The 19,025-nt window shown below is 39.0% G+C and overlaps 1 protein-coding gene across 9 annotated transcripts in view; it reads left to right on the plus strand.

Moving 5' to 3' along the window:
- Nucleotides 1–6,460, plus strand: part of MFSD14B (major facilitator superfamily domain containing 14B) — a 463,050-nt gene extending 456,590 nt beyond the window's left edge. For all 9 annotated transcript variants that reach the window (XM_057548333.1, XM_057548335.1, XM_057548334.1 and 6 more), the window contains 4 exons: nt 352–464; nt 1,963–2,060; nt 3,840–3,982; nt 4,684–6,460. In XM_057548333.1, the coding sequence (XP_057404316.1) occupies nt 352–464; nt 1,963–2,060; nt 3,840–3,982; nt 4,684–4,935 (606 nt within the window). In that variant the 3' untranslated portion in view covers nt 4,936–6,460. The remainder of the gene's footprint in view (nt 1–351; nt 465–1,962; nt 2,061–3,839; nt 3,983–4,683) is intronic.
- The last annotated feature ends 12,565 nt before the right edge of the window (nt 6,461–19,025 follow it).

A 19,025-nucleotide genomic window follows, 5' to 3' on the forward strand; every position in this document is an offset into this window, starting at 1 on the left:
ATTCACTGGTGGTTAAATTATTGGCATTTCTCCAAAGAGGTGGAGGCATTTTCTTCTCAATCACAGTAACTGTTGAACAGCTGTGATGACCTTTTGGGAAGTGATAAGCACCAGGTAAACAGGTTTCTGGGGAGGAGGCCGAAGGCCCTGAGCCCAGGTTAGTCTGGGAAGGCCCCGAAGTTTCACCCCTTTAGAGCTACATCAGTACTGCACGGCCTCCAAGGTCTTAGGTCAGGTGGTCTGCCATTTTGAGATTCTTGGTCACCATTAATGTGCTTCCCCACAGAACTTGCATCAAATCTTGTGCTTGTGTTCATATGATTACTCAGGATTATCCCCTTTGCTTTGCAGACGGTCTTTCTTACCATCTTGATGAGATCATTAGGGAATAAGAACACCGTTCTCCTTGGTTTGGGTTTTCAGATGTTCCAGTTAGCCTGGTATGGTTTTGGATCTCAGGCATGGTAAGCCTCTCCCATGGATTCTCATGAACTAATAGACAGATGTATCTTTTAGAGGAGCTCGAATTAGTTGAGTGTGATGTGAAGGAAGCAGGAGTTATTTTACTGGCATAGTGTATTCAACATTTCAAAAACTGTTTAGACTTAATTTGGGGAAGGGTAGAGCTGGTAATTTAGGATTATTTGGATAGATTGCCTTCACCTCAGCAGGCTTTCAGTGAGTTGTTACTTCCTCTGACCCTCCGAAAAAAAGTTTTACGCCTAATTTTTAAACACATTTGTCAATTTTTGGAGACAACACATTATAGGCAAAAACAAAACAAGAAGACAAGGAAAAATGACTGATTATGGTGGGATTTACTACTATCATTAGCTGAGTGACTTTGGACAGTGACATAACCTTTATAATATAAAGCATATGAGTTAGATGAACACTGAGATCTCCTCCAGAATCTTGTGTATCCTGATCAGTTATTACTCCTAGTGTATTAGATTTCCATTAAGAGGAAGGAAGGTCAAATTAAGCCCTGTGGAATAAGAAGAAATAAAAAGAATTTTGAGTGCTATTTTGTTGTGTGGCAAGTTTCCCTATGTGCCTGGCTACCAAATACTACAGTTCATATCTCCGTTTTAGGTATTTGAGTTGGTCCCCATTTTGCAGTCATAAATGGATGACACAATTTAGAAGAACTCGAAATGCTTTAGGTGGTCAGTGGTTGATTCTTCTTGTTCTTGGAAATCTTAATTTCAGTCCCATGAACTTTGGTTCAGTAGCTGATTCAGTCAAACTCCATGGTACCTTAGAAAGATTCTGTTGACCTAAAGGATTTTTCCTTTTAAGTAAGGACGTGCATGTCGTCCCCAAGAGAGTCTGGCCAAGCAGGTTTTAAGCCCAGTTGGGGCCTCACTTTGCTCACACTCAATGCCTAATACTGACACACATGTAGGTCCCTTTCATTGAGAAAAAAACAAAGGTCTAAAGGGAAGCACACTTGGAAGTCTGCAGGATGTCATCCTGAACTTCAGGTCTCTGAAGTGTTGTGTGCCACCAACTTTTTCTGTCGGTGGCACACAACACTTTATTGAGGGGTAGAAAACTGAGCAGCTCAAAGACAGTATGGAGGTGAGCCTTTGAGAAGTACAAAGAAAAAAGTGGAAAATTGGTAGGGAAAATGTGGTACTTATAGAAACAAGAAATCCTTTTGCATTTCATTGAGCTTGCATCTAAATATGGTAATAGAGAAACCAGGAAGAACAGATTTGACAGAGGTAAAATAAAGAAATGAAACTTTCCCAGCCCGTGAAGTGATCAGTATTAACAGATGCATAACCTTCTAGGTTAAAAAAAAAAAAAAATCCATTTTTAAAGAGGAAAAAAATAAATGCAACTTAACAGAAGAAAACAGAAAGCATTTTGTGCTTTTGCCATTGTTTGTACTCTGAACAGCAAGCTCGTTGGGGCTGGCCTGCTCCCTGACCGCAGCCTGTCCTGTCATTGCAGGATGATGTGGGCAGCAGGGACCGTGGCTGCCATGTCCAGCATCACATTTCCAGCAGTCAGTGCCCTCGTCTCTCGGAATGCAGAGTCAGATCAGCAAGGTGAGGTCACTGTTTTCCTCCTTCAACGGAGACGTACCTGCCATAAGCATGAGCAACTCTGAGCCTGTCTTCACATCAACAGAGCAAGAGGTTACAGCCATGTGGTCCCTGCTCAACAATCATACCTATTTACTTTGGCAAATAGGAAAATTCTGTTTTCCTTCCTACTTTGATCTTTGATAATATTTTTGAAATCTGGACTCAGCAGGTCAGAATACTAAGACAACTATCCATTTTCTCTTTTCAGTTTTGACTCCTCTTTTATTTGTCACCGTTAGAATTCAGAATTTACTAGACTTTAATCATATTTTAACAGACTAGTTAGTAAAACAATGAGTTCTTTATTTAATCACTGAAATTTCTTTAATTTGGAATCACTCAGAGTCTATTACTCAATTTAGGAAATGATTCTTTGAGTGGATAAAGAAAAATAAATCTGAGTAGTTCTTGATAATTGGATGCAGAGTGAGAGACAAAATTAAGATGACTATGTAGAGTAGCACTCTGTCTAGACTCTTACTTCATCCTTCTGTGCCTCTGGCTTCCCTATCAAGCAGTTCCTACTGCCACAATTAATCCTTTTCTTTCTCCATCACTTAATGACTTACCTGACTGTAGTCAGGAAGTAGTGAATTTTAGAAGAAAAAAATTTTAATGCCTTAGAGATATTTTTAACGTTTCAATAAAAAACTAGATTGGAAAAGATAGTTTATTCATTGCACCTATTTTTCCACATCAGAAATTTGCCATCTTATTCATATCTACTTTTATTTTTTTTTAATCTTTTTTTTTTTTTTTTTTTTTTACAGTAGGTCCTTGTTGGTTATCTATTTTAAATATAGCAGTATCATTTGAAGACCACAAATTCTGTGTGTTACCCTGGTTATGTTAACTTAGCTGACTGCATCCTTAGGGAGGCGTTGTGCTTGAAGTAAAGGCATGAGCTATCTGTGAAGGATGGGCATTGCCTCAGCATCTAAGAGACACTATCCTATCTCTCAGGGCATGAATTTTCTTTGGCCTTTTTTATGCTTACATGTATTAATACAGATGTTTCTGAATGTCAGCATATAAACTTATTAGAACACACTGTATTAGGTTGAATTATATTTGACCATTTTTGATTTACAGAAACATTCATCTCATGGTTCAAGCTAATTTTTTACCTGCCACATTAGATACCAGAGACATCTAGAAATCAGCACTTGTGGGATTTTTCAGTAGAGGTGTACAGGGAGATGGACCTGGAGTATGGAGGTCGCTGTGAGGAACAGAATCTGTCTGAAGGTGCTGGGAGCACACAGCATCAGGACCTCTGGACTCACACATGGGCAGGGGGGATACAAGAGGCAAAGGGCAGATTTTTATTGTAAAAACACCATTAAATGAGTAGAAAAGGAAAATCTCAATCCACAGAAAAGTGTAAATTGCCTATAAATGGAGAATATTAAAACTTTTTATTATTCCCTGATTATAGGAAGCTCTGCTGTTAGGGAATTCAGCCTCAAAAGGATTTTAGAAACATCACTGTCATTTCATATCCTGTAGATCGTAGGACAGGGAGTGAGGATAGCATTAAAAGGACATAGAAAGCCAAGGAAACATTTGTGCAATGAATGAAAATATGATGGGTAAAGTCCCTAAAATCTACTTTCCACAGCCCAGACTACTCAGTCCAGCAGAAGCAGTATTTCATATTAGTAAGAAAGTACTGTTAAGTCTCCAATCTTGCGATGCTTATCTGAGAATACTGGCTCCCTTCTCTTTTTTCTGATTTAGGAGTTGCCCAGGGTATCATAACTGGAATAAGAGGACTGTGTAATGGCCTGGGGCCAGCCCTGTATGGCTTCATATTCTACATGTTCCACGTGGAACTGACTGAGTTGGAACTGGAATTGAATTCTAACAATGCTGCCCTGCAGGTAATTTGGTAATAAGTCTAGGTTTACAATAGCAATTGTGTCTGATTATAGCAAAATCTTCTGACCTTAAATTTGGAAAGTGTTCTTATTTTTATAATACTATTGTATTTGACAGTAGTAAGTGCTATGTTCATTGCTTCCTGCGACTAGCGAGGGATCATTTCAGTGATTTAATATCTTATGTAAAAGATTTGTCTTAACTTTGTTCAGATTCTGTTTTCACCTATATAATTACTCTGATCAGAATGCTGTCCTCTGGTGAAGCTCAGGCCAAATAAAAGATGAAATGACCTAAAATTCCAGCTAGAATTTGAGCTAGAGTGCTTTTTCTACTATTTATTTGCTATTACTTCCCTCCTTCCAAGCTATATTTAATATAGATTTCTATACAAAATTGGAATTACTGTTCATGTACATAGTGCATAATCTCAGGTCACAGGGCAGGATTAGAGATAAACAACTGTTGTTTACATGTTTGGTTAAGCTGTTGGAAAGTGGTGCACAAAGCAGTGATTAGTTGCCCTCCATCATATTCCAGACACCAGGCTTTGTTAGAATTTGCTATGACACTTAATGAACATTTGCTTATGAGAAAGTAACTCACTTTTCAGTGGTGTGCTTTTTTGGGGTCGTCCAGGACTAATTTTGATTTGAAAGACTAACCAAATTCTTCATCTTCATTTGTTTCCCACACCCATCAGGGAGCTGTCATCCCAGGCCCACCGTTTTTATTTGGGGCATGTATAGTTCTTATGTCTTTTCTGGTTGCCTTATTCATCCCTGAATACAGTAAAGGCAGTGGAATTCAAAAACATAGCAACAGCATCAGCGGCAGCCTGACCGACCCTCCAGAACGAGGCAGTGATGAAGACATTGAGCCGCTACTGCAGGACAGCAGCATCTGGGAGCTCTCTTCCTTCGAGGAGCCTGGGAATCAGTGCACTGAGCTATAAGCCCTGCAGAAACGAGAATCCCGTAGACTCCATCTCGGAGAGCCATGGGGGAGCCACACCACCCTGGAGACTTCCTGGTGCTGGAGGGGAGACACTAGTGGCATCCTTCAGGGCCGAGTTTGAGAAGTAACCGCCTCCATCCCTCATCTCCCTCCCCTTCCTCCTCCTGTTCCTTTTCTACCATTCTTTTTCTTTCTGTTTATATGTTAGAACAAGTTAAGGTTTGAAATACTTTTCTGCAAATAATATGCAACTCTCAAAGTTATCTGGAGTCCACACTTTGAAACTCAGAAAAAGTCATCTCTGGTAGAAAGGATGACTTTCCTTTAATAACTCCAGAGTAAGAGTGACCATGTCCTTTTCGGTAGAAGGCGCAGGATTATAGTACAACTGCCTTCTCTGGCAAAATTTGAGATAAAGAATCCCATATTTTCTTCCCTCCTGTTTCTCTGAACTGTGCCCGTTTAGCCCATAGGTGTTTATGAGTGGCCGCTCCAAGGGTCACTCAGTATCAGGGATCTATCGCCTTTGTTCAAAGGTCAAGCAAATAACTAGTCTTACTCTCCTTTCCTTCTCTGTACTTCCTATTCTTGGCTAGAATGAAATTCAGCATATACACCTCTGGGCAGTAATAATAGTGATTAGTGATAACCTTTACCAGATGAAGGAAAATTTTTTAATAAATTTAAATCATGAAGAACTAGCAATGCAGATTCCTAGACCTAATGTTTTGGTTAGATCCAAGGTGATTTTACAGAAGAAAAACATACATCAGCCATTCTGGTGGCAACATAGAAATTGGAGGGTGCTTGTAAGAAAGTTTTCAACAATGTAAACATTCCTAAGTGAGAATGAGAGTTAGTAACTGGATACCAGTGGAGTTTATATCCAAGTTTAGACTCACGTAATGCATTCTTACTATATTTGCTCCCACCCACATCTCCTGTGTCTTACTTTCCAGTGTTTCTCATTCATCACACACCTGCCTTAACTGCTCTATGTAAGCATTTGTTTTCAGTCAGTCTTTATTTTCACCTATCTGTCTGCCATTTGAATCTCATGGGAATATGCACAGCAAATTCCTTTCTAAAATATGATGGTTTAAGAAGCTCAGTTTCACAATAAGTGTCTTGCTAATTTTTTGAGATGTTTTATGGACAAAGAAAACTTTACAGATTATATGTATTTTCCTGCACCAGTAAGTGGACCATTAACTAGGGCCCATCTTTAACATAGCACTCCTTTGAAAGTTTTATAGGTATGAAATATATGTAGATATTCATAAGGAGTTTTAATTTTTTTTTGATGGGGTGCTATATAAATCTTGTATTTATAAATGTAATGAAGGTATTGACAGGAAAAAAATATATACAACTTTTATAAAGGATTGTGTACTGACTGAATACATTTAAAAGAAAATATATTTTGAAACCTGTTCTGCTGTGAACAAAGATAACATATCTTTTTACTATGCTGTTGGTTTTTAAGTTAAGCTTCCTAATGCATAATAAATTTGCAATGGACACTTTTATGTCTTTTGTGTTTCTTTAAAGCGAACAATACCATTGATCTTTGGGTTCTCCTTTGGGTGACTTTCAACTGAAATAAGTTTTTAGTCCTTAAGCTAATGCAGAAGATATGTGTATTTTCAAAATAAGTTTCATTTCAAAACCTCCCTTCAAAAAGTTGTGATCTTCAAAAAGAGATCACAACTATTTTTTATTTTTAAAAAAAGCAGGGATACAAAATACTTGTACACCCATGTTTATTAGCAGCATCATTCACAGTAACCAAGAGGTGGAAGCAACCCAAGTGTCCATTGTTGGATGAATGGATAAAGAAAATATGGTATATATTATACATAAATGGAATATTATTTGGCCTTTAAAAGAAACGAAATTCTGACACATGCTACAATGTGGATGAACCTTGAAGATACTGTGCTAAGTGAAATAAGGCAGTCACAAGATGACAAATACTGTATGGTTCAACTTATATGAAATATCTAGTCAAATTCATACAGAAAGTAGAATAGTGGTTGCAGGACTAGGGGGAAAGGGAAGTGGGAAGTTATTATTTAATGGGTAGAGTTTCAGTTTTGCAGGAAAAGTTCTGGAGATGGATGGTAAGGATGGTTGCACAACAATGTAAATGTACTTCATGCCACTGAACTACTTACAAATGGTTTAAATGATCCATTTTATGTTAGGTATATTTTGCCACAATTTTTAAAAGATGCTCTCATGGAGTCTTTGTTCTTTACCACTGCTTATCAAAATTGTAGTTTCTTGGGCTTCCCTGGTGGCGCAGTGGTTGAGAATCCGCCTGCCAATGCAGGGGACACGGGTTCGAGCCCTGGTCTGGGAAGATCCCACATGCCACGGAGCAACAAAGCCCATGAGCCACAATTACTGAGCCTGCGCGTCTGGAGCCTGTGCTCTGCAACAGGAGAGGCCGCGATGGTGAGAGGCCCGCGCACGGCGATGAGGAGTGGCCCCCACTTGCCGCAATTAGAGAAAGCCCTCGCACAGAAACGAAGACCCAACACAGCCATAAATAAATAAATAAATAAATAAAATTAATTAATTAATTAATTTTAAAAAAATTGTAGTTTCTTTAACCAGTATAACAAATGTCATTTTTTAAAATTAGGTAGATTTTTAAAATTGAGATAAAATTAACAGGTATATTTTGCGACAGTTTTTAAAAGATGCTCTCATGGAGTCTTTGTTCTTTACCACTGCTTATCAAAATTGTAGTTTCTTTACCCAGTATAACAAATGTCATTTTTTTTAATTAGGTAGATTTTTTAATTGAGATAAAATTAACCATTTTAACCATTCCAAAGTGTACAATTCAGTGGTTTCTAGTTTATTCACAAGGTTGTACAGCTATTAGCACTATCTAATTCCAGAACATTTCCATCATCCCAAAAGAGAAACCCCATACCCATTAGCAATCACTACCAATTCCCCCTATCCCCATCCCCTGGAAACCAGTAATATACTTTGTGTCTATAGATTTGCCTATTTTGGACATTTCATATAAATGGAATCACAGTATGTGACCTTTTGTGTCTGGCTTCTTTCACATAACGTTTTCAAGGTTCATCCATGTTGTAGCACGTGTCAATTTTTATTCCTTTTTTAAGGCTGGAATATTCCATTGTGTGGCATATGCCACATTTTCTTTATTCAGTTATCAATTGATAATGTATCAATCAAATGTCAGCTGGCATTTGGATTGTTTTCACTTTTAGGTTATTATGAATAATGCTGCCATAAACATTCTTGTCCAAGTTTTTGTGTGAACCTGTCCTCCTAGGTATATGTCAGGGAGTGGGGTTGCTAGGTCACGTAGTAACTATGATTAGCCATCTGAGCAACCGGCACAGAGCTGCACATTTTACATTCCCATCAGTAATGTAAGAAGGCTTCAATTTCTCTGTATCCTTGCCAACATTTGTTATTTTCTGTTTTGCTGTTGTTGTTTATAGACATCCTAGTGAGTTTAGCGTGGTATCTCATTGTGGTTTTGATTTGCATTTCCCTAATGATTGATGATGATGTTGAGCATCTTTTTGTGTGCTTATTTGCCATTTGTATCTTTTCTTTGGAGAAATGTCTATTCAATTCCTTTGCCTATTTTTGAATCAAGATGTTTGTTCTCTTGTTGAGTTGTAAGAGTTCTTTATATATTCTGGACACTAGACTCTTATCAGATGTATGATTTGCAAATATTTTCTCCCATTCTGTGAGTTGGCTTTTCTGTTTCTTTATGGTGTCCTTTGATGCACAAAAGTTTGTGTTGATTAGGTCCAGTTTATCAGCTTTTTTTCTTTTTGGTGTTTTGTATGGTGTCATTATCTAAGAATCTGTTATCAAATCCAAGGTAATGAACTTACCCATATGTTTTCTTTTTTTTTTTCTTTTTTCACACATCTTAAAAGTTACCATTTTAACCATTTGAAAGGTACAATTCTGTGTTTTTTAGTATAGTCATAATATTGTTTAGCCATCCTTAACTATCTCCAAAATCTTTTCATGTGCTTGCTGGCCATTTGAATATTCTCTTTGCAGAAATGTGTATTCAGATCCTTTGCCGATTTTTAAAATGGATTGTCTTTTGTTGTTGGGTTGTAAGTGATCTTTATATATTCTGGATGTAGACTTATATCAGATATACTGTTTATAAATATTTTCTCTCATTCTGTGGGTTTTCTTCTTACTTTCAGATAGTGTCCTCTCATGCACAAATTTTGATAAAGTCCAGTTTATTTTTTTGTCAACTGTGCTTTTGGTGGCGTATTTGAGAAACCATTGACTAATCCAAGGTCATGAAGGTTTACAAGTATTTTTCCCTTCTAAGAGTTATATAGTTTTATCTCCTACATTTAGGTCTTTGATCCATTTTGGGTAAATTTTTTGTATATGGTGTGAGATAGAAGTCCTAATTTATCCTTTTTCATGTAGTTATCCAGTGCCCCGCACCATTTGTGGTTGTCTTTTTTTTTTTTTAATCTTTATTGGAGTATAATTGTTTTACAATGGTGTGTTAGTTCCTGCTGTATAACAAAGTGAATCAGCTATATGCATATGTATATCCCCATATCCCCTCCCTCTTGCATCTCCCTCCCACCCTCCCTATCCCACCCCTGTAGGTGGACACAAAGCACCGAGCTGATCTCCCTGTGCTATGCAGCTGCTTCCCACTAGCTATTTTACATTTGGTAGTATATATAAGTCCATGCCACTCTCTCACTTCGTCCCAGCTTACCCTTCCCCCTCCCCATGTCCTCAAGTTCGTTCTCTACGTCTGCATCTTCATTCCTGTCCTGCCCCTAGGTTCTTCAGAATTTTTTTTTTATTCCATATATATCTGTTAGCATACGGTATTTGTTTTTCTCTTTCTGACTTACTTCACTCTGTATGACAGACTAGGTCCATCCACCTCACTACAAATAACTCAGTTTCGTTTCTTTTTATGGCCAAGTAATATTCCATTGTATATATGTGCCACATCATCTGTCGATGGAAACTTAGGTCACTTCCATGACCTGGCTATTGTAAATAGTGCTGCAATGAACATTGGGGTGCATATGTCTTTTTGAATTATGGTTTTCTCTGGGTTTATGCCCACTTGTGGGATTGCTGGCTTATATGGTAATTCTGTTTTTTGTTTTTTAAGGAACCTCCGTACTGTTCTCCATAGTGGCTGTATCAATTTACATTCCCACCAACAGTGCAAGAGGGTTCCCTTTTCTCCACACCCTCTCCAGCATTTATTGTTTGTAGATTTTCTGATGATGCCTATTCTAACTAGTGTGAGGAGATGATACCTCACTGTAGTTTTGATTTGCATTTCTCTAATGATTAGTGATGTTGAGCAGCTTTTCATGTGCTTCTTGGCCATCTATATGTCTTCTCTGGAGAAATGTGTTTAGGTCTGCCCATTTTTGGATTGGGTTGTTTGTTTTTTTGATATTGAGCTGCATGAGCTGCTTGAAAATTTTGGAGATTAACCCTTTGTCAGTTGATTCGTTAATAAATATTTTCTCCCAGTCTGATGGTTGTCTTTTCGTCTTGTTTGTAGTTTCCTTTGCTTTGCAAAAGACTTCAAGTTTCATTAGGTCCCATTTGTTTATTTTTTATTTTATTTCCATTACTCTAGAAAGTGGATCAAACAAGATCTTGCTGTGATTTATGTCAAAGAGTGTTCTTCCTATGTTTTCCTCTAAGAGGTTTATAGTGTTTGGTCTTACATTTAGGCCTCTAATCCATTTTGAGTTTATTTTTGTGTATGGTGTTAGGGAGTGTTCTAATTTCATTCTTTTACATATAGCTGGCCAGTTTTCCCAACACCACTTACTGAAGAGACTGTCTTTTCTCCACTGTATATCCTTGCTTCCTTTGTCGTAGATTAGTTGAACATAGGTGCATAGGTTTCTCTCTGGGCTTTCTATCCTGTTCCATTGATCTATATTTCTGTTTTTGTGCCAGTACCACATTGTCTTGATTACTGTAGCTTTGTAGTATAGTCTGAAGTCAGGGAGTCTGATTCCTCCAGCTCCGTTTTTTTTCCTCAATACTGCTTTGACTATTCGGGGTCCTTTGTGTTTCCATACAAATTGTGAAATTTTTTGCTCTAGTTCTGTGAAAAATGCCATTGGTAGTTTGATAGGGATTGCATTCAATCTGTAGATCGCTTAGGATAGTAGAGTCATTTTCACAATGTTGATTCTTCCAGTCCAAGAAACATGGTACATCTCTCCATCTATTTGTATCATCTTTAATTTCTTTCATCAGTGTCTTACAGTTTTCTGCATACAGGTCTTTTGTGTCCTTAGGTAGCTTTATTCCTAGGTATTTTATTCTTTTTGTTGCAATGGTAAATGGGACTGTCTCCTTAATTTCTCTTTCAGATTTTCCATCATTAGTGTATAGGAATGCAAGAGATTTCTGTGCATTAATTTTGTATCCTACTACTTTACCAAATTCATTGATTACCTCTGGTAGTTTTTTGGTAGCATCTTTAGGATTCTCTATGTATAGTATCATGTCATCTGCAAACAGTGACAGCTTTATTTCTTCTTTTCTGATTTGGATTCCTTTTATTTCTTTTTCTTCTCTGATTTCTGTGGCTAAAAATTCCAAAACTATGTTGAATAATAGTGGTGAGAGTGGAAAACCTTGTCTTGTTCCTGATCTTAGAGGAAATGGTTTCAGTATTTCACCATTGAGAAAGATGTTGGCTGTTGGTTTGTCATATATGGCCTTTATTATGTTGAGGAAAGTTCCCTCTATGCCTACTTTCTGGAGGGTTTTTATCATAAATGGGTGTTGAATTTTGTTGAAAGCTTTTTCTGCATCTGTTGAGATGATCATGTGGTTTTTCTGTTTGAATTTGTTATAATGGTTTATCACATTGATTAATTTGCGTATATTGAAGAATCCTTGCATTCCTGGGATAAACCCCACTGAATCATGGTGTATAATCCTTTAAATGTGCTGCTAGATTCTGTTTGCTAGTATTTTGTTGAGGATTTTTGCATCTGTGTTCATCAGTGATACTGGCCTGTAGTTTTCTTTCTTTGTGACATCTTTGTCTGGTTTTGGTATCAGGATGATGGTGGCCTCATTGAATGAGTTTAGGAGTGTTCCTCCCTCTGCAATATTTTGGAAGAGTTTGAGAAGGATAGGTGTTAGCTCTTCTCTAAATGTTTGATAGAATTCACCTGTGAAGCCATCTGATCCTGGGCTTTTGTTTGTTGGAAGATTTTTAATCACAGTTCCAAATTCACTGCTTGTGATTCGTCTGTTGATATTTTCTATTTCTTCCTGGTTCAGTCTCAGAAAGTTGTGCTTTTCTAAGAATTTGTCCATTTCTTCCAGGTTGTCCTTTTTTTTTTTTTTTAATTATTTCATTTATTTTATTTTTGGCTACGTTGGGTCTTCGTTGCTGTGCGTGGGCTTTCTCTAGTTGCGGCGAGCGGGGCAGTGCCTGGGCTTCTCATTGCAGTGGCTTCTCTTGTTGCGGAGCACGGGCTCCAGGAGCACGGGCTTCAGCAGTTGTGGCACGTGGGCTCAGTAGTTGTGGCTCGCAGGCTCTAGAGTGCAGGCTCAGTAGTTATGGCACGTGGGCTCAGTAGCTGTGGCTTGTGGGCTCTAGGGCGCAGGCTCAGTAGTTGTGGCACACGGGCTTAGTTGTTCCGTGGCATGTGGGATCCTCTGGGACCAGGGCTCGAACCCGTGTCCCCTGCATTGGCAGGCAGATTCTTAACCACTGTGCCACCAGGGAAGCCCCCAGGTTGTCCACTTTATTGACATATAGTTGCTTGTAGAAATCTCTCATGATCCTTTGTATTTCGGCAGTGCCAGTTGTTACTTCTTTTTCTTTCTAATTCTATTGATTTGAGACTTCTCCCTTTTTTTCTTGATTAGTCTGGCTAATGGTTTATTAATTTTTGTTTATCTTCTCAAAGAACCAGCTTTTGAGTTTTATTGATCTTTGCTATGGTTTCCTTCATTTCTTTTTCATTTATTTCTGATCTGATCTTTATGATTTCCTTCAATCAGCTAACTTAGGGACATTTTTTTTGTTCTTTCTCCAGTTGCTTTAGGTGTAAGGTTAGGTTGTTTATTTGAGATGTTTCTTGTTTCTTAAGGTAGGATTGTATTGCTATAATCTTCCCTCTTAGAACTGCTTTTGCTGCATCCCATAGGTTTTGGGTCGTCGTGTTTTCATTGTCATTTGTTTCTAGGTATTTTTTGATTTCCTCTTTGATTTCTTCAGTGATCTCTTGCTTATAAAGTGGTGTATTGTTTAACCTCCATCTGTTTGTATTTTTTACAGATTTTTTCCTGTAATTGATATCTAGTCTCATAGCGTTGTGGTCAGAAAAGATACTTGATATGATTTCAATTTTCTTAAATTTACCAAGGCTTGATTTGTGACCCAAGATATGATCTATCCTGGAGAATGTTCCATGAGCACTTGAGAAGAAAGCATATTCTGTTGTTTTGGGATGGAATGTCCTATAAATATTAAGTCCATCTTGTTTAATGTATCATTTAAAGCTTGTGTTTCCTTATTTATTTTCATTTTGGATGATCTGTCCATTGGTGAAAGTGAGGTGTTAAAGTCCCCTGCTATGATTGTGTTACTGTCGATTTCCCCTTTTATGGCTGTTTGCATTTGCCTTATGTATTGAGGTTCTCCTATGTTGGTGCATAAATATTTACAATTGCTATATCTTCTTCTTGGGTTGATCCCTTGATCATTATGTAGTGTCCTTCTTTGTTTCTTGTAATAGTCTTTGTTTTAAAGTCTATTTTGTCTGATCTGAGAATTGCTACTCCAGCTTTTTTTAAAAAATTTTTTTAAATAAGATATTCATTTTTATTTATTTATTTATTTATTTATTTATTTTTCACTATGTTGGGTCTTCGTTTCTGTGTGAGGGCTTTCTCCAGTTGCGGCAAGTGGGGCCACTCTTCATCGTGGTGCACAGGCCTCTCACTATCGTCGCCTCTCTTGTTGCAGAGCACAGGCTCCAGACGCGCAGGCTACGTAGTTGTGGCTCACGGGCCCAGTTGCTCCGCGGCATGTGGGATCTTCCCAGACCAAGGCTCGAACCCATGTCCCCTGCATTGGCAGGCAGATTCTCAACCACTGTGCAACCAGGGAAGCCCTCCAGCTTTCTTTTGATTTCCATTTGCATGGAATATCTTTTTCCATCCCCTCACTTTTAGTCTGTATGTGTCCCTAGGTCTGAAGTGGGTCTCTTGTAAACAGCATATATACAGGTCTTGTTTTTGTATCCATTCAGCCAGTCTGTGTCTTTTGGTTGGAGCATTTAATCCATTTACATTTAAAGTAATTATCGATGTGTATGTTTCTATTACCATATTCTTAATTGTTTTGGGTTTGTTATTGTAGGTCTTTTCCTTCTCTTGTGTTTCCTGCCTAGAGAAGTTCCTTTAGCATGTGTTGTAAAACTGGTTTGGTCATGCTGAATTCTCTTAGCTTTTGCTTGTCTGTAAAGGTTTTAATTTCTCTGTCAAATCTGAATGAGATCCTGGCTGGGTAGAGTAATCTTGGTTGTAGGTTTTTCCCTTCATCACTTTAAATATGCCCTGCCACTCCCTTCTGGTTTGCAGATTTTCTGCTGAAAGATCAGCTGTTCACCTGATGGGGATTTCCTTGTATGTTATTTGTTGCTTTTCCCTTGTTGCTTTTAATATTTTTTGTTTGTATTTAATTTTTGATAGTTTGATTAATATGTGTCTTGGCCTGTTTCTCCTTGGATTTGTCCTGTATGCGACTCTCTATGCTTCCTGGACTTGATTATTTCCTTTCCCATATTAGGGAAGTTTTCAACTATAATCTCTTCAAATATTTTCTCAGTCCCTTTCTTTTTCTCTTCTTCTTCCTGGACCCCTATAATTTGAATGTTGGTGCATTTAATGTTGTCCCAGAGGTCTCTGAGTCTGTCTTCAATTCTTTTCATTCTTTTTTCTTTATTCTGCTCTGCAGTAGTTATTTCCATAATTTTATCTTCCAGGTCACCTATCCGTTCTTCTTCTTCAGTTATTCTGCTATTGATTCCTTCTAGAGAACTTTTATTTTCATTTATTATATTGTTCATCATTGTTTATTTGCTCTTTAATTCTTCTAGTTTCTTGTTAAACGTTTTTTGTATTTTCTCCATTCTATTTCCAAGATTTTGGATCATCTTTACTATCATTACTCTGAATTCTTTTTCAGGTAGACTGACTGTTTCCTCTTCATTTGTTTGTTCTGGTGGGTTTTTACCTTACTCCTTCATCTGCTGTGTGTTTCTTTGTCTTCTCCTTTTGCTCAACTTACTGTGTTTGGGGTCTCCTTTTCGCAGGCTGCAGGTTCGTAGTTTCCGTTGTTTTTGGTGTCTGCCCCCAGTGGCTAAGCTTGGTTCAGTGGGTTGTGTAGGCTTCCTGGTGGAGAGGACTAGTGCCTGTGTTCTGGTGGATGAGGCTGGATCTTGTCTTTCTGGTAGGCAGTTCCACGTCTGGTGGTGTGTTTTGGGGTGTCTGAAATTATGATTTTAGGCAGCCTCTCTGCTAATGGGTGGTGTTGTGTTCATGTCTTGCTAGTTGTTTAGCATAGGGTGTCCAGCACTGTAGCTTGCTGGTCGTTGAGTAGAGCTGGGTCTTAGCATTGAGATGGAGATCTCTGGGAGAACTTTCGCCATTTGATATTATGTGGAGCTGGGAGGTCTCTGGTGGACCAATGTCCTGAACTCGGCTCTCCCAACTCAGAGGCGCAGGCCTGACACCTGGCCGGAGCACCAAGACCCTGTCAGCCACACGGCTCAGAAGAAAAGGGAGGGAGGGAGGGAGCAACCAAACCTAAAAACAAATCCACCAATGATAACAAGCCCTAAAAACTATACTAAAAAAAGGAGGAGGAAGAGAGCAACTAAATCAATAAACAAATCAACCAATGATAATAAACTCTAAATACTAAACTAAGATAAACATAAATCCAGAAAAAAAATTAGATGCAGAAAGCAAACCCCAAGTCTACAGTTGCTCCCAAAGTCCACCGCCTCAATTTTGGGTTGATTCATTGTCTATTCAGGTATTCCAGAGATGCAGGGTACATCAGGTTGTTTGTGGAGATTTAGTCCACTGCTCCTGAGGCTGCTGGGAGAAATTTCCCTTTCTCTTCTTTGTTTGCACAGCTCCTGGGGTTCAGCTTTGCATGTAGGTCTCCTGAGGGCGTCTGTTCCCTCCCAGACAGGATGGGGTTAAAGGAACAGCTGATTAAGGGGCTCTGGCTCAGGCCAGTGGGCGGGGGAACGGAGGGGTGCGAATGCAGGGTAAGCCTGCAGCGACAGAGGCCAGCGTGATGTTACAACAGCCTGAGGCGTGCCATGTGTTCTCCCGGGGAAGTTGTCCCTGGATCACGGGACCCTGGCAGTGGCAGGGTACACAGGCTCTTGGGAGGGGAGGTGTGGATAGTGACCTGTGCTTGTACACAGGCTTCTTGGTGGCTGCAGCAGCAGCCTTAGCGTTTCATGCCCATCTCTGGTGTCCGCCCTGATAGCCGTGGCCTGCGCCCATCCCTGGAGCTCATTTAGGTGGTGCTCTGAATCCCCTCTCCTCATGTACCCTGAAACAATGGTCTCTTGCCTCTTAGGCAGTTCCAGACTTTTTCCCGGACTCCCTCCTATCTAGCTCTTGTGCACTAGCCCCCTTCAGGCTGTGTTCACACAGCCAACCCCAGTCCTCTCCCTGGGATCTGACCTCCGAAGCCAAAGCCTCAGCTCCCAACCCCCTCCTGTCCCAGCGGGTGAGCAGACAAGCCTCTTGGGCTGGTTAGTGCTGGTTGGCACCAATCCACTGTATGGGAATCTCTCCACTTTGCCCTCTGCACCCCTGTTGCTGCGCTCTCCTCCATGGCTCTGAAGCTTCCCCTCTGCGCACCCCCCGTCTCTGCCAGTGAAGGGTCTTCCTAGTATGTAGAAACTTCCTCCTTCACAGCTCCCTACCAGAGGTGAGGTCCCATCCCTATTCTTTTGTCTCCGTTTTTTCTTTTTTCTTTTGCCCTACCCAGGTACATGCAGATTTTCTTGCCTTTTGGTAAGTCTGAGATCTTCTGCCAGCATTCAGTAGGTGTTCTATAGGAGGTGTTCCACATGTAGATGCATTTCTGATGTATTTATGGGGAGGAAGGTGATCTCCACATCTTACTCCTCTGCCATCTTGAAGGTCCCTCCTACCCATATGTTTTCTTCTAAGAGTTTTATAGTTTGCCCTTTTACATTTAGTTCTTTCCCCTTCTTGAATTTACTTTTGTATGTGATATGAGGTAAGATTTCAATGTCATTCTTTTTTGCACATGAGTATTTAGTGATCTTAGCATTACTTGTTGAAGATTCTTTCCCCATTGAATGGTCTTGGTAACCCTGTTGAATATTCAGTGAACAGTGAAGTGTGGGTCTATTTCTGAATTTTCAACTCAATTCTTTTGGTCTACATGTCTGTCCTTATGCCAATACCACACGGTTTTGATTACTGTTGCTTTATCATAGTAAATTTTTAGATCAGAAAGTGTGAGTTCTCCAACTTTGTTCTTTTTAAAGATTATTTTGACTAGTCAGTGTCCCTTGCAATTCCACATGAATTTTAAAAGCAGCTTTTCCATTTTGGGCAGGGGTGGGGAAGGTAGTTGGTATTTGCTAGGGATTGCATTGAACTTATAGATCACTTCTGATGTAGTATTATCATCTTAACAATATTAAGCCTTCCCACCAATGAACATGGATGTCCTTACATTTAATTTCATTTTTAAATTGTTAATTGCTAGTATATAGAAATGCATCTGATTTTTGCGTGTTGATTGTGTATCCTACAACTTTGTTGAATTTATTAGCTCCAGTAGTTTTTTGGGTGTGTGTGTTTGTGTGTGTGTGTTATTCGTTAGGATTTTCTATATATTAGATCATGTCATCTCCAAGTAGAGATAGTTTTCTTCCTTTCCAATATGGATGTCTTTTATTTATTTTTCTTGCCTAATTTTCTGGCTAGAACTTCCAGTATATCTTTGTTTTCTGTCTTCTTCCTTATCTTAGGAGGAAAGCTTTCAGCTTTTTGCCTTTGAGTGATTAGTTGTAGGTTTTTCATAGATGCCCTTTAACATGTTGTGGGAAGTTCCCCTCTATTCCTAGATTGTTGAGTGTTTTTTTGTTGTTGTTGTTTGTTTGTTTTATTATAAAAGGATGTTGGATTCTGTCAAATGCTTTTTCTGCATTGAGTTGATTGTGGGTTTTGTGTTTTTTTTTTTCCTTCATTCTATTTTGTAGTGTATTGCATTGGTTGATTTTCACATGTTGATCCACCCTTGCATTACTGGGATAATTCCCACTTGGTCATGTTGTACAAACCCTTTAATATGTTGCTGGATTCAATGAAATTTTTTTTCTTTTTAAGGATTTTTGCATCTATATTCATAAGGAATATAGGTCTTTTTTTTTTTTTTTTTTAAAGGGTTTCTTTTTTTTTTTAATTATTTATTTTATTTATGGCTGTGTTGGGTCTTCGTTTCTGTGCGAGAGCTTTCTCTAGTTGTGGCAAGCGGGGGCCACTCTTCATCGCGGTGCGCGGGCCTCTCACTATCGTGTCCTCTCTTGTTGCGGAGCACAGGCTCCAGACGCGCAGGCTCAGTAATTGTGGCTCACGGGCCTAGTTGCTCCGCGGCATGTGGGATCTTCCCAGACCAGGGCTCGAACCCGTGTCCCCTGCACTGGCAGGCAGATTCTCAACCACTGCGCCACCAGGGAAGCCCTATAGGTCTTTTCTTGTGACATCTCTGTCTGGCTTTGGTAATGGTGGCCTCATATAAATGAGTTGGGAAATGTTCCCTTTTCTTCTATTTTTTGGAAGAGTTTAAGAAGGATTAGTGTTGATAACTACTTTAAACATTTGTTAGAATGCTACAGTATTAGTGTATCACACACCAGTTATTTAAACAGAGAATTTAATATAAGGAATAGTTAACTATACTGTTAACTAGGCAACCAAAAGAGTGAAGTGAGAACTCTAAGGCAG

Source organism: Balaenoptera acutorostrata, chromosome 6 (assembly GCF_949987535.1).
Source record: "Balaenoptera acutorostrata chromosome 6, mBalAcu1.1, whole genome shotgun sequence".
Taxonomy (NCBI): domain Eukaryota; kingdom Metazoa; phylum Chordata; class Mammalia; order Artiodactyla; family Balaenopteridae; genus Balaenoptera; species Balaenoptera acutorostrata.